The sequence below is a fragment of the Colossoma macropomum genome, unplaced genomic scaffold, assembly GCF_904425465.1.
Source record: "Colossoma macropomum unplaced genomic scaffold, Colossoma_macropomum, whole genome shotgun sequence".
NCBI lineage: Eukaryota > Metazoa > Chordata > Actinopteri > Characiformes > Serrasalmidae > Colossoma > Colossoma macropomum.
The window spans coordinates 10,046,477-10,062,797 of NW_023494808.1; the positions used below are offsets into that span (position 1 = coordinate 10,046,477).

At 44.2% G+C, this 16,321-nt stretch overlaps 1 protein-coding gene across 1 annotated transcript; it reads right to left on the bottom strand.

The window, feature by feature from the left end:
• Positions 1 to 3,263: 3,263 nt before the first annotated feature.
• alkbh5 (alkB homolog 5, RNA demethylase) lies at positions 3,264 to 15,647 on the bottom strand. The gene is made up of 4 exons (XM_036557494.1): positions 13,736 to 15,647; positions 10,185 to 10,265; positions 8,510 to 8,638; positions 3,264 to 6,213 (listed from the first exon to the last, which is right to left on the bottom strand). The coding sequence occupies exons 1-4, from the start codon at positions 14,422 to 14,424 to the stop codon at positions 6,030 to 6,032; spliced, it is 1,083 nt and encodes a 360-aa protein (XP_036413387.1). The 5' UTR covers positions 14,425 to 15,647; the 3' UTR covers positions 3,264 to 6,029.
• Between the last annotated feature and the right edge of the window lie 674 nt (positions 15,648 to 16,321).

Sequence of the window (16,321 nt, forward strand, 5' to 3'; positions counted from 1 at the left end):
CAAACCACTCTGAATGACTTTGTTTATGTTAACCTTTTAATTATGCAGAAATTTTGAAAAAAATCAGTGGAGCTGTCCTTTCATCCTATGAGGTGGGATTATTTCCAGTGTCCAAAGTCTAAAACAGGTTTGTCTTGAAATGCGTTTGTCGTCTGATGATTGTACACTTTCCTTTTTGTTTCCTAAAACTACCCTTACTAAGTGGTATTAGAGCGAGAGGTAACATGCATAAATGGCCCTGAAGGGAAAGTCCACCAATTTTTACATTTTTTAGATTTTATAGGGCATAAATATATATTCACAATTAAGATTGTAAAAAAAAAGAGCATTTTGGTGTGAAATGCTCAGTTCTTAGAGCCTGAACTGAATAATCTTGTCAAACTGATCAAACCATCAAGCTAAACTTAGCCTTTTGGCCACACGTGACTGATTTTCACCGAAAAACAACAGAAAATCCAAATTTGATTATAAATAAAACTAAGAAAATCATATGCAGTTTTAAAAAGTGCTGAAGAGATACAGGCCATCTGTAAATTACCCAACAATGCACACTGTTATGCTGACAAAGCCCATCCAAGGACTAGTTATACAAACCTTAATCACTTTATATTGGGCAGAGCGAGCTCTGTGGCCTTTTATGTTTACATACTGAATTTGGTTGTTGGCCAAGTGTGAGTTAAGAGGAAGCGAGTTAAGAGGAAAGGCAGTCATTATTATAGAACAGGAGTGCCCACACGTTTTATCTTGTGGGGGCAAAGGGCAAAGATTACGGTGGGCTGAAGGCTGAAAAGACAAACAACATACTCATAAAGGTTAAGTTAGTTATTCTAGTGTTATTCTTATAACATCAAACGACGGGTCAGTTTCCCTGTCATTGACTTTTCAATGGAGAATCTCCATTCAGAACACTGTGTAATCTGTCCCTTATATCAGCTCCACTGACCATACAGCTCCACCCTGTAGTTCTACAGTTACAGACTGTAGTCCATCTGTTTCTCTGCATACTTTATTAGCCCCCTTTTACCCTGTTCTTCAGTGGTCAGGACCCCCATGGACCCTCACAGACCCGGTAATATTTGGGTGGTGGATCATTCTCAGCACTCCAGTAACACTGACGTGGTGCTGGTGTGTTAGTGTGTGTTGTGCTGGTGCGAGTGGATCAGACACAGCAGTGCTGCTGGAGTTTTTAAACACTGTGTCCACTCACTGTCCACTCTATTAGACACTCCTACCTTGTCAGTCCACCTTGTAGATGTAAAGTCAGAGACGATAGCTCATCTGCTGCTGCACAGTTTGTGGTCATCCTCTAGTCCTTCATCAGTGGTCACAGGACGCTGCCCACAGGACGCTGTTGGCTGGATATTTTTGGTTGGTGGACTATTCTCAGTCCAGCAGTGACACTGAGGTGTTTAAAAACTCCAGCAGCACTGCTGTGTCTGATCCACTCAGACCAGCACAACACACACTAACACACCACCACCACATCAGTGTTACTGCAGTGCTGAGAATGATCCACCACCCAAATAGTACCTGCTCTGTGAGGGTCCATGGGGGTCCTGACCACTGAAGAACAGGGTAAAAGGGGGCTAACAAAGTATGCAGAGAAACAGATGGACTACAGTCTGTAACTGTAGAACTACAAAGTGCACCTATATAGTAAGTGGAGCTGATAAAATGGACAATAAGTGTAGAAACGAGGAGGTGGTCATAATGTTATGCAACAAACAAAAGGAATAAATCCAAAGAAACTTTCTGAAACCTTCTTTTTTTGAACTTTTATATAGCTTCTCTTCATCTCCCAGGCCTGTACATCTTCAATGCAAAAACACACACATTCATGTTTACAACAGAACCAAACCTCTGAGTCACATGTTTTTGTGTGAACACCTCAAAACAGAAACTCTACAGGCACCGAGAGTTCATGTGAAATCAAACTCAACCTCGTGGGTTTAATGTCCTTTCGTAGCTCACCTCTATTTCCCTTCATACACAAGGGAGGTGAAATTAAACGGACTGGGTCGTAACTGCAGAACCCTTCTGAACTTCGAGCTGCAGCAGGGAAGAGCGAACGGCCGTAAAGACGAGCTTTCTTCACTCCTCCTCTGCCGCGACTGAACAGAACAGTCTGAGTACGTGTAAAGTTTTAGGTAAAGATGATCGATTAACCAGAAAATGACCTTAACCGGTGGGTCAGTAATGTTTAACCATCGTTTCCATGACCAGTAAAAACAATCTGCATCTGTACAACAGGTGTACTTGCTTAGCACTACAACAGCAGCCTTTTTACAGGGTGAATTCAACTGATTTTACAAAACTTCTGTATAGTTAAATGGTTAAGATGTAAACAAGGCTATTCTGATTAGTAGTTGGTGATGGAAACCGGACGTCTGAGGAGTTTAATGCCTCTAAAATCTGCCTCACAGAAAGGATGTCAATTTTTTACAGTAGTTTTGATTTAAGGTTTCGGCCTAAGATGTATTTTTGAATTCCAGTCAAGGTGGAGAGCTACATGGAGGGTGTTGTGAGGCAAATTAGTCCCCAAAGAAATTCCAGATTTTATCACCAACCCTGGAGACACATGCAGGTTCATGGGTGGGTTTGGACGGTAAATGAAGAGGCTATACAATGAAGTTCTAGACGTTGTGAGTCCGGTTCCAATCACCACCACGGTAAAGAAATCATCCGCTCCTCTACAGTGAACCATTTCACATCAAACCACTGTGAGTGACTTTGTTTACATCCCACCACTGAGTTAGGCTACGTTTACACAGCAGGTAAAAGTGGCCCAAATCCGATCTTTTTCTCCGTATGTGACTCAGATGTGTGTCAGTGTGAACAGATAAACACACTGAATCAATCAAGACATTTTCAATTGCGATTTGAGACGCTTTCAAATGTGGTACTGAAATCCGATCCGTATCTGATCTGCGGCAATGCGACTCAGTCTGAACAGCCTGATCGGAATTCATGCGACTTTTACGTCAGTCCAATACGACATTCGTCCTAATTTCGCGCTGCTGAGACTCAATAAAAAACATTTAGTCTGATGTTTCTGTACCAAAAAATTAGAAGAGACTCATCAAACGGCTCCGTGTTCGAAGAGATTTTGAAAGAAACAGCCGAACGCGGCTGCAGGAGCCCGAGGCTGCAGCGCCAAAAAAGTTTAAAGAATCCGAGGACACGATCCCAAAAAGTGGCCGTGGCAGAATAACGTGCTCCTTTTTCAGCGAACTCAAACACACTGTGGGTGATGAGCTCAGCTGTCAATCATTGGAACTTCATAATCGCTCCTGTGATGCTGGCGAAGATGAAGCTGAAGCTCCGGGAGCGACTGGCGTTCACTGCCCGTCATGATTGTTCACCTCTGGACGAGCCGCCATGTGAAGCTCTGTTCTTTTGCGCATGCGGGTCGGTTTAGGAGCTGATCTGTTCAGACTGATGTCACATACAGGTCACATTTAAAAGATAATGTGAACAGCCAAACGAAAAAATCGGATTTGGTGAGAAAATCAGATTTGGGCCACTTTCACCTGCTGTGTGAACACAGCCTTAAAGACGTTTTGTAAAATCAATGGAATTCCTCTTCAACTGAAACCTCATACAGATGCACCACCAACAGCGAGGTACGTCCTCCATCTCCGATACCACCATTTCTCTGATACTGGACTGCCACCATGCAGTTTCCAAAGCTACCCAATGGTGGAAAAAGAAAGCAAAGGTTCTAAAGCAAAATCAAAAATAAACGGCAAACATAACGGAAATAAATAGACATGCAAGCAACGCCGAACCCAAGTGAGGCACTAACACATTAACTGTGACTGAAATGGATTCCTTTTTGCACTTTAGGGCACCAGTGAGCTGCAGGGCTGAAAGATCAATCGTTTTTGTAAATCGCAATTTAAGAGAACGCGATTCTTTAGTAAAGACAGTGGTTCTATATGGAACAATAACCAACCAAAGACTCATTTGCAGGCTTAAAGGGTTCTCTGCATGGTGAAATCGTTCTTCGGATTGATGGAGAATGTGTAGGTTCTATATAGCACCAAAAACAGTTTTGCTATTGTTACAATGTCAAGCTTCAAAAAGGTTCTATATAGAACACATTTTCCACCAATCTGAAGAACCACTTCACCATGAAAAGACCCCTTTAAGCCTGAAAATGGGTCTTTGTTTGTTCATTGTTCTATATAGAAGCACTGTCTTTACTAAAGAACCCTTGAAGAACCTTCTTTTTGAAGTGTGAACATTATCAAAAACACTTTTAAGTTTTAAGAGGGGAAACTGAACCCAATAACAGTTGAAATGCCTGTAGGTGAGTTTGACCAATCAGAGGCTACCAAACCTCCATGTGTTGTGACATCACAACCACAGCTTACCGGCAGTCTGACCGTTCAGGGGTCGAGCCTCAAGCCAGAAAAGGTGGATATTCTGGTCTTCTTGCTCCAAATAAATCAGGCCTGAATCTCAATTTATATAAAAAAAGAATAAATAACCACAATTTAAACTGCAGTTGCAATATTAGTTGGAAAAATCGCGATTAGGTATTTTCCTTAAACCGTTCAGCCCTACTGAGCGGCCGATCTTTCTCTCAGAGTGATTTTGAGGCACTACAATTTACCACAGTGCACTCAAAATTTCGAGAAAACACCAAAGCTGGATATGTACCAATATACATTGCGAGTCTTGTTACACTGCATTAACAGAGGCTGCTGAGCCAGTGAAACTCGTCAGACTCTCTCGACTCTCCGGAAAAAACAGCAGCTCTGAACAGCTAAAAACAAAGACCCTAAAGCTGCTCAGCCTACAGCAAAAACACTGAAGGTGAACTGAAGGTGCAGACATGGACCAAGAAGTGAACGTGTAGCCTAGTCAAGCACTTCCCAAACATCACGTCCACGTCTACAGCTTCGCTAAAGATGGCAACTTCAGCCTCGCGAGCAACTGTGGGTTTGTTTATGCGACTGGTGAACACTGCTGCAGGCTGGTGGTGTCCGAATTCATACGTTTTAACCACCATCTAGTAAACTGAACAGCTCTTCCCAATCTGGGGGCAACAGGAATCCATTTCAGCCACAGCCTCAGTCTCATGTTTTAGAGGCAAACCTTTGCATATGTCGGACCGATCTCAAAGAAAGGGTTAATTTCCCCTGTCAATCCACGTTTATCCCCTGGATGGGGACGAAGTTCACGTCCATTTCTACAGGGTCACTTCAGTGGGAGTCTGAACTGGAACTGAGCTAAAACCAAGGTGCTCAGTGTAATTTCATTTAAATGCCTTCAAACCACAGTCATGCTTTTGAATTACGTCTTTATTCCCCCCACGGCGTTTATGCATGCCTAACAGACGACGCTGAACAGCGAAACTTGCCCTTCTACATTCTCATGGCTAGAGATAAACTATGAGTAGGTCCAACACTGACGCAACATCGTCACCGATCCTGCGTCAGGTTTTGTATTATTCTAAGGTGCCAGTATTAAGAAGAGCAGCGAGAATTAAACAACATTTAGCAGTCCAATATCAACACAAGTGTTTTTTTAAACAGATTTTTTTTCCTTTTCTGATTGTGTTGCTGCAGACGTTTTTAATGACCAACAGTACAATAAGAGGGCTAAGACTGCTGGCAAACCGAATCTCTGAAGCACTGAGTAAAGGTTCTGTTAGATTAACGCCTTTTTCCAAAGAAGACATAAATAAGAACACACCTTCACACTCACTGAAGTAAAACGACACACTTTCGCCATTCTTTCCGTACCAGTAACCGATTGGTAAGCACTCATTCAATGGTCTGGGGTCCCTGCTTCGATATGTCTACGCTGAGTGTTTTTTTTAATACTGCTTTGTCCACCGTAGCCTGCTGAACGAGTCGCCCTCATTTACCGCCTTTACTCAAGAAGAACTGAGCCCAGAAGAGCAGCTGTAAAGGCTGAAAGAACAAGTCCCCTAGAGAAGCTTCAAGGTCGGCCACTGAAGGAAGCCGTTCCGCAGTTACAGAGATCTCGACTTCGTTCACTGACGATGTGAAAGCTCCTCAGTGGCGTCTCATCTTGACCTGGCGGGAAGGTGCGTCAGTGTGCGTGTGGTGGGTGTGTTTGTAGAGCGAGGCGGCGTCCACCCTCCTCCAGGAGTTCTCGGAGCCGGCGTTGCCGCGACGATCCTGCCGCGAAAAGAGAGAAAGCCTCTGCTGTTCTTTGTCCATCTCTAGTATGCGAGGCCTGCAAGAAAAAGAGAGAAATACGTAAATCAGTACTAGATCTCCAACAAACGTCAATCATCAGGCCATCTGACCAAACGTGGGCTAGTGTCCCGAATGGCGTCACCACAAGATCGAATGTCATTTAACACAGTAGAGTGTTATTTGAACCCCACAGTGCTACTAAGCTGTGAAGGTGAAGGTTTACTCCTAGGCATGATGCACCACCACATCAAACTAGGAATATCCCTGTACTAGTGCCGACGCTTAGACCGGAGGTCGGCAACATGCAGCTCTTTTACTGCCCTGTTGCGGCTCCATAGCAGAATTACATGTTTAGGTAAAAATAAAATAATCCTCCTTTGCAGTAAAATAAAGCTCTGCTCATCATTTTAACACAGTTTAACAATAAATGGTCTTAAACACTGGAGTTAATGTAGAACAGCTAATTCACCCTTTAACCCTGAAGGTTGGAGCACAGACTGCTGGTCACCATAGCAACGCAGACAGCAATCTCGCCTAGGTAGTAGCCAACGAAAAGGCAAAGAGAGAGATTTAAGACGAATATTGATAATTTGGAGACGAACGGACTTATTTGCATTTATAATCACTCCAGCTGGTTTCCTGATAACTTTAATCTGCAGTGAGAACCTGGCAAACACTTAAAAGTCACGAGGCTGAAGTCGCTTCTCATTCGAATTTTTCTGTTTGACCTTAAAAGGTGCAGCAGTTACGTTACATTAAGGTGAAAAGGCAAAATTCGAACAAGAAGCCGGCGAATGAGAAGCGACTTCAGCCTTGTAAAAAGTCAAATATTGAGAGACATTTTACATGAAACTATTTGAGTTTTAAGGAAAAGTTTCCTGCCGGAGATGCGAGAAAAGCTTTAAGCTAAAGGTTAAAGCAGAGCACAGTAAGTCTGTGCTTTCGTTTATCTTACATTTTATTTCTATACTAGTACATCAGCACTTACTGAGACATATTTACAGCCAAGATGGTCGAATGAACATAAAACGTTGTGGCTCCCAAAGTGGTTCGATTTTTATTGAAAGGACAAAATGGCTCTTCTTAACATTTGTCTCTTTGTAGCGGAGGACGTGAGAGAAGCAGAGCGGCAGACGTTTCTGCTCCTCGCTCCGCTCTGGGTTTTCTATTCTCGCTTCTCAGTCACACATCAGAGAAACCTGGCTCTGTCAATACGATCTATTCTTACATTATCCTGGATGTGTGGACGAGACACTACACACTTTGTTTAATTAGCTCTCATTTATGGCCGTCATTAAAATAGATTAACATTCTGTGCTACACAAGCTTTTCCCGAAAGGTACAGTAGGGCTCCGGACTGCGACTAAAATGAAATTAACAATAAATAATAATAATAATAAATAATAAAACATTTAATTAACTCGTCAGTGGCGACAGGTAGCAACTTATTATGATTTTTTTTTATGGGTGACTATTTATTTCTATTGTTCTGTATTACTTTTTTGTTTTTATGCATTTTCTTCCACCATCTCTCATCTTAAAACGGAACTGATGGGCTTTAGCGTCACGTGACGGGCAAAGCAGCTGAGCCGAGATGAGCTTTTCATCATCAACGTCGGCGTGTAGAAAATGGCGAAGCAAAAAATATCAGATTTTTTCTGATTCTATATGAACCTCAGATACACTAAACTTTTAAAACCCAAGGTGATGATGGGACTTTGGCTACAGGTTGAGTTGAGCTCATGTCTCCCTGGCTTTAGAAAGACCACTGTTACTGTGTTTTGACCAGCTCAACTTTACAAAACTAACAGCTGATTTGGAGCTTAAGTTTCTGTGAGTTTGTCACAGACAACCTGCCAACTAAGCCATAAATTTAGACAGAGATTTCAGGTTTCTTAACGGCCAAATTGTCCGAAACCCTAACTGATTCTGAGTAGCCTGTTTTTCCTTCAAACTCTACATTACGTGGGCTAAATTAACACATAAATCTAGCACATTTTAAGTGATTCCTTTTAGCCAAAGCTGTAACCTAAATAACATCATTTGCTCTCTAACAGGCCAACCCAGCATTTTAAAGAAAGAAAAACATAAATCGAAGTGTTACATTGAAAGTAAGAGGCAAGTGTCTATTGAGCATAACGACTCCTGTGTAATTACGCTATGACTCCTTGGTTTAGGTGTAGCAGCTGTGTTCAAACACAGTGTGAGTTGACTTACTTGGACAACTTTATTCATAGCATAAAACTGCAACACAAATCAGCCGTATTAAATAACACACTGGCGCGTCTGAAACTGACCAATTCAGCTCTGCAGTGGCTACTCAAAGCGCCTACCTGTGTGCGGCGTCTGGGTCGGCTTTGCGGTGCGAGCGTTTCGCTTTGAGCTTGTGCCGTCTCTCTGAAGGTAGGGTGATGGAGGGACTCAAAGGATTTGTGTCCAGACGAGGAGCGTTTGGCCTTGTCCTGTACAGCAGAGAGACACTGACTAAAGTTACACCGCAAACCGGAATTCCCAAGAATTTCGTTGCTGTCGGAACAAAACCTCGCATCTCCATTTTTCTTGTTTTTCAGGTTTGGAAAATGCCTGTTGGCCTTTACATTGTATGTAAATTTCATGATGAATGGACCAACAGAAACGCTTCAAAATGACTTCTGGTTCCATTGACTTACATTAAAAGTAAAGTAGGTTTTTTCTTTGTCCTGTAAAGTTACCATTTTGGAGATACGAGGTTTTGTTCTGAGAGCAGCGACAAACATTCTTTCCATTCATTTTCATCTACTATACATACTATACATAACATTATGACCACCTCCTTGCATCCATTTTATCAGCTCCACTTACTATATAGGTGCACTTTGTAGTTCTACAGTTACAGACTGTAGTCCATCTGTTTCTCTGCACACTTTGTTATCCCCCTTTTACCCTGTTCTTCAGTGGTCAGGACCCCCATGGACCCTCACAGAGCAGGTACTATTTGGGTGGTGGATCATTCTCAGCACTGCACTAACACTGATGTGGTGGTGGTGTGTTAGTGTGTGTTGTGCTGGTCGGAGTGGATCAGTCACAGCAGTGCTGCTGGAGTTTTTAAACACCTCAGTGTCACTGCTGGACTGAAAATAGTCCACCAACCAAAAACATCCAGCCAACAGCGTCCTGTGGGCAGCGTCCTGTGGGCAGCGTCCTGTGGGCAGCGTCCTGTGACCACTGATGAAGGACTAGAGGATGACCGACACAAACTGTGCAGCAGCAGATGAGCTATCGTCTCTGACTTTACACCTACAAGGTGGACTGACAAGGTAGGAGTGTCTAATAGAGTGGACAGTGAGTGGACACAGTGTTTAAAAACTCCAGCAGCACTGCTGTGTCTGATCCACTCAGACCAGCACAACACACACTAACACACCACCACCACGTCAGTGTTACTGCAGTGCTGAGAATGATCCACCACCCAAGTAGTACCTGCTCTGTAAGGGTCCATGGGGGTCCTGACCACTGAAGAACAGGGTAAAAGGGGGCTAACAAAGTATCAGAGAAACAGATGGACTACAGTCTGTAACTGTAGAACTACAAAGTGCACCTATATAGTAAGTGGAGCTGATAAAATGGACAATGAGTGTAGAAACAAGGAGGTGGTCACAATGTTATGCCTGATCGGTTTACATAACAAAAGGAAACATCTGAAATATTTCTAGCAGAAAACATTGGGCCTCATTCACCAATATCTAAGTTCTTTCTTAAATGTGTTTTTCAGAAAGGTCCTAAGAGAAAGTCTACGTCAGATTGGTGACCGCAGAACTGTTCACACCTTTGTGCTCTGGAGTGTGTAATACCTGTTCTTACCTAAGAACAAATCCCAGATAAGAAAACACTGGTGAGTGTCAGGGTCTTAGTGAAAACTGCGTAAGTGGGTTTTAAGAACAAATTTCTTCCTAAGAATAGTTGGTGATTGAGGCCCAATAGCGGCTATACCGTCGTGCTCGCTGTAAGCGTCCCACTCGCCGCACTTACTTTCTGAGGATGATGACCGCTCTCCGCTCTTTAATATCCTGAGGCCGGATGCAGTGCGTGATGTCATCGGCAGCGTAGCCACTGGAACAGCAATTGAGACGAGTCAACTTCAACCTCTCTGATCTCCAAACTGACACAGCGTCCGCAAGCTTTAACGTTAAACCTCACACAGAGTCAGAACAGAGTGGGAACATACTGCCGGGCAGCTGCTGAGATCTGCAGAGTTCAGTTACAGCCCTGAATTTTTGTGTCCCTTGTGTTTACAGATATATTACACTTAAAAAACATTACAATTTATTTATATTTTAAAATAAAACAGTAAGTTCTTTTAACAGTTACACCTTCTTGAGCCTCAATTTAGCAATATTGGTTTTTAAATCAATCGTGTAGAATTCCAAGCACCACAGAAGAGCTCGTCCTCACAGTCATGTGTGAAAGGCTGAGGCCATATTTTGAAGAAAAAAAACATTTTTCTGCAATTTTAACTGCAATAATCTGTACATGACTATCAAATATATGATTCAAATGACATAAGGAAAACAAATGCCAAATAAATATTCTAAAATATATAATGAAAGTTCCCCAGGAGTCGTGTCACTGGTGTTACTGCATAACAAAAATCTCTTATTTTGAAATAAAAGTCACACTGATGACATCACTCGACTTCCTTTTACCTGTTTTATGAGGATCTATGAAGAAAAGCCCATGGTGAGTCCACTGAGTCTTTCAGTTATCAGAGATTTTCTCTTTTAGCTCATGATCTCATATGAAGCTTTTAGATGACGTCACTGGTGTGACCGACTTTATTTTTAGGTAATTGTGAAAAAATAGAACACAAATGGATTAAATGACATATTTTAGTGGATATTCCACGACTGATGACATGGTCTGATGCTCCGTAGCAGCCAATTTGTAAAATGCGTTTTTCATTAAAAATGTCTCTGGTGTTACCTTTCTTATGTGTAACACCAGTGACTCCTATGGATAAATAACGTGGACGTTTCTGTAGAATGACCCTTCTACAGGGTTCTTGCTCTTCCCTCACGAAGAAATACATTTCATTTTCAAGGCTTTTTCCCAAACTGTTCTTCAATTTTTTCCGACTTTTGTTTGTTTTTCTTGCTTTTGTTAACTGTACCACAGCGAACGGAAAACAGGAAATGTAATATGATTTACGAGAGCACAAATTAAGAGATCAAGCACAGGCTGTCATTTTTCAGTGATATTAAGAATCAGAAATGTCTAATTTTACCAATATACATCTGTGTTTTAAAGCTTTTGATTTCCCTTATTTTTCTAGCTGTCAAAAACGTGCTTCTAAAATTCAAACCTGACTGGGATCTGGTCCTTTCCTCATGAATAAATTCCTTAATTTTCATGATTTTTCCCAGTTTCCTCCAACAGTACATGAAAGGGAAACATGAGCTGTGATGTACGTCAGGCGGAGAACTACAGCACATTTTCCCCTCTCTGAGGTGAACTGAGAATTTTGGCATCTTAAGCCTGTAATACTTCATAAACTTTTTCCAGGTCTGGAAAAGAGCCCTGCACAAGATTTAGGGCTGAAAGATTAATCTGGTTAACAGGGAAATCACAATTTGGATGAGTACAATTTTCAAATCACAAGATCTGCAGTTTTAAAGCCTACATGTTTCACTGAGGACTTTCAGAAGCGACTAAGCACCCATACGATTAACCACAGCTAACAGGCCGTCCGGCGCCCTCAGGTCTGAAAAATCACAATGCGGTATTTTCCTCAAATTGTTCAGCTCTCGCAACAAGAGTGTGTAGGGCTGAGAATCTGGGAATATCTACAGACTTTGACTCTAAATTCTCTAAATTTTGACTCTATTTTGATTTCTGCATCCTTGTTTTATTTACTCAATCTACCCAATATCTGTTCTTCGTTCTCTCTCTTCTTCATTTTTTTTAATGACAGACCCAAAAAGGAGCACTTTGTAAATCCTATGGTTTTTCAGAAGTGGGAAGTATTTGTTGTTTTTTTTTGTTCATATTCCAGACTTTTCCAGATCTGGAAGTGAGCACCTCTCCTTTTCCAAACTTTTTCCAGTTCTGAAAATAGGTGCATCTTAAATGCCAGAATTTCTCAAATCTGGGGAAAAAAGCACTTCTTTCTTTCCAGACTTCTCCAGATCTGGAAATGAGTGGTCCTTTCTTAAATCACAAACTTTCAAGATATGGAAATGAGCAGTTCTTTCATTCCAGATTTTTTTCAGACCTGACAATAGGGCTGGGCAATAAACCGATAAGTATCGCGATACAACTTTTCCTCGATAGAGCGATACGACATGTTCGATAAATGTTCGATATAATACACCATTCTCACACTTCCACGTTCAGCGGAAGCCTTGGTGGCGTTTTCTACTGCAAGGAAAGCGACACTACTCTGCTGTCGCCAGTAGAGGGCGCACTTCAGAGTTTTTCGACATGATTAGAGAGGGAGGGGGCCACGAGTAAGACGAGTCTTTCGCAACGGCTGAAATGTGGAGTTACAATCTCCTTTTTGAGTGGAGCGACCGGCGATCTGTTCTCCTGTGACCGAGTGTGAGTGACGAGGTCAGTGGTGTAACTGTACTGACCTACAGTGAACTCACCTCTTTCTGTACATCCTAACCAGCTTTAGCAGCGTTAAATCACGTCTGATCCTCACAACTACAGCGCTGTTACAGCGCTCGGACAGTCATGTTTGAGTATTAGTGCATTCCCAAGCAACGAAAGTGAATGAAAGAAGTGGGTTCATTTAAATTACAGCCCTGATTTAAACGAAAGTAAACTGAGGAAGCTGTGAGGCATTGGAGAGCGGGTAGAGCGCTAGCTTTCCAGGCTAGCTGTTTTAGCAGCTGGCTAACTTGAAGCAGCTCCGTCACTCCACAACACGGAGAATTGATGATACTGTGGATCAAACACGACACAAAAGCACCGCTTTCAGTTTAAACGTACCTAAAAGGAGGACTCAGTTTGTCTGGTGTTGATATTTTGCGGTTCACCACTTAAACTACTACGATAGTATAGAGAAATCCAGTCGTCTAGCTGGTGTCTGAATACTGTGATGTCATTTGTAGCGGGGTAGCCGAGCGCTCGTCGTTTTCTTTCTTAAATTATGACAATTACAAAAATAGCCGTGCTTCTCCAGCTGGTAAAAACAGCTCACCAGACACTTTCTCCCACTCTCCCGTGACAGATCTGTGAAATGTTCCACTGTTTGGTGAGTGTTTGTTGTGTTCCGACCATAAAGGATAGTTTAAAACAGGAATTAACCCCCCAGGAGCAAAAATCAGCCTTCAAACTTGAAATAAATAATGATTTGACATTTATCGCGGTATGTATGGATATCGAACGATATGAATTTTGTTTATCGTGATAACATTTTTGGCCATATCGCCCAGCTCTACCTGACAATGAACATTTCTTCTATGCCAGACTTTTCCAGACCTGGAAATGAGCACTTCTTTAACTCCAGACTTTTCCAGACCTGTAATAAGCACTTCTTTGATCCCAGACATTTCCAAACCTGGAAATCAGCTCCATACCTGAGCACGGTGACACTCCCACGGCGCACGGGCACACACAACACGGGCTCGGACACACGGATGGGCCGGAACTGGAACTTGCAGCCGAAGCAGAGTGCGCTGTCGCTGAAGAAAGACACAGAGACAATGGGCCGCTCGAAGATGTGGATGGGGTCCACGTGCGAGACAATGCAGCCGCCCGGCTGGTAGTCGTTGATCACAGCGCTGTCCACGAAGCCCTCCGGGATGAGCCCACGCGCCACCAGGCGGCTGATGACCAGCTCGTGCACCCAGGCGGGGATCTCGTCCACCTCGCCCTTGGAGTAGAGGCGCTCCTGGCCAGGCCCGCGCCGCTCCAGCCGGGGCCCGTACGTGTAGCCCTCACCGAAGAAGTACTTGTTGCGCAGCGGCGCGCGGTCCACCGTGTGTTCGCGGTACAGCCCACGCTCGGCACGCGCGACCACCTCGTCGATCTTGGCCTCGATGTGTGCGCACTCCTCTGGAGTGAACACGCGCGCCTGCGCGATGCCGCGCTTCACCTTGCGCGCCTCCAACTCGCGCGCTGTCACCTCTTCCTCCTCCTCATCCTCCTCATCTGAAGGGGGCCTCCGCCGGCGCTTCTCCCCGCCGCTCCTCTGCTCCTCCCGGTGCGGCGTCATGGCCTTCAGCTTCTCCCTCAGATCCGTGAAGCCGCCCGCAGACATTTTCATTCTCCAGTCAGAGCAACACCAAATAAACGTCGCCTTTATGCCGGAAAAACTGTGCTTCAGGTGCCCATAGTGCACTTTAATACAGTCCAGAATCACCTTTAGCCATATAAACAGTACTAAAAGCCCATGTGCCCAGTCGAAAGTCACATTTATGTCACACAAACAGGTACTAAACGCCTGCGTTACACTACGTTACAGTCCAAAATCACATTCATGTCACATAAACGCCCGTGTTACACTACGTTACGGCCCAAAATCACATTTATGTCACATAAACAGGTTCTAAACGCCCGTGTTACACTACGTTACGGCCCAAAGTCACACGTATGTCACATAAACAGGTACTAAACGCCCGTGTTACACTACTTTACGGCCCAAAGTCACATTTATGTCACATAAACAGGTACTAAACGCCCGTGTTACACTACTTTACGGCCCAAAATCACATTTATGTCACATAAACAGGTACTAAACGCCCGTGTTACACTACGTTACGGCCCAAAGTCACACGTATGTCACATAAAGAGGTACTAAACGCCCGTGTTACACTACGTTACGACCCAAAGTCACATTTATGTCACATAAACAGGTACTAAACCCCGTGTTAGAGTAACGTTATATTCCAGCCCGTTACCTCGTTTCAGGTGCCGTTAGGCGCCCAAAGCCCCCGTTTAACGCTGCGTTAAGGCGGTTTCAGGAGCCCACGCCGCCGTTACAGCCCCTCCTCCCTCCCTGTCCACTAACGGGCTAAAGCTCCGGCGGCTGAAGCGACGTGACTGAACACACGCTCGGCTAAAGCTAACGTTAGCGGCGGAACAGACCGCAAAACTGACAGAAAGTCTGACTTTCTTCGTATCTCTGACCCAGATAAACCCACTTCACGTCCACTCGCGGGTCTAAACGCGGTTAAACCCCGCCTTCTCTCCTCCGCTCGTCCTACAGGCGGTGGAAGTTGGCTCGCTGGCTAAGTTGGTGTTGGGTTAGCCGCGCTAGCTACCATAGCAACGCTAACGGCTAACCAAGCTAGCCGACGGAGAAACGGAGCGCGCGGGGCGGCAGACAGCCTCTCCGCAGACCACCGAGTCGCACCGGCCGCACAGCTGTCCGAGTCTTAGAGCACAAAATCCCACCGAGAAGAGCTCAGGGGGTCCGGGGCGCTGTGGAGAAACTGCGCTGTGGAGGAAAATCAACTCGCCTTCACCCTAAGCCAACTGTTTTGCCGTACTGCGCATGCGCAGGCAAAGCGGCCCACGTGGGCTCTCAGCCAAAGGTTTGCCTGTCCATGGATGGACGTGGACAGCGAGCAGCCATAACATTATGACCACCTCGGTTCATTTTATCAGCTCCACTTACTATATAGGTGCACTTTGTAGTTCTACAGTTACAGACTGTGGTCCATCTGTTTCTCTGCATACTTTGTTAGCCCCCTTTTACCCTGTTCTTCAGTGGTCAGGACCCCCATGGACCCCCACAGAGCAGGTACTATTTGGGTGGCGGGTCACTCTCAGCACTGCAGTAGCACTGATGTGGTGGCGGTGTGTTAGTGTGTGTTGTGCTGGTCTGAGTGGATCAGACACAGCAGTGCTGCTGGAGTTTTTAAACACTGTGTCCACTCACTGTCCACTCTATTAGACACCCCTACCTTGTCAGTCCACCTTGTAGATGTAAAGTCAGAGACGACAGCTCATCTGCTGCTGCACAGTTTGTGTTGGTCATCCTCTAGTCCTTCATCAGTGGTCACAGGACGCTGCCCACAGGACGCTGTTGGCTGGATAGGTTTGGTTCTCAGTCCAGCAGCAACACTGAGGTGTTTAAAACTCCAGCAGCACTGCTGTGTCTGATCCACTCGCACCAGCACAACACACACTAACACACCACCACCACGTCAGTGTCACTG

Coding starts and splice junctions, on each gene's coding strand:
- alkbh5 (XM_036557494.1), bottom strand. CDS start 14,424: ATGAAAATGTCTGCGGGCGGCTTCACGGATCTGAGGGAGAAGCTGAAG. Junction 8,639..10,184: donor GCGGTCATCATCCTCAGAAA/GTAAGTGCGGCG, acceptor TCTGCTGTACAG/GACAAGGCCAAACGCTCCTC. Junction 6,214..8,509: donor GACCCAGACGCCGCACACAG/GTAGGCGCTTTG, acceptor TTTTTCTTGCAG/GCCTCGCATACTAGAGATGG.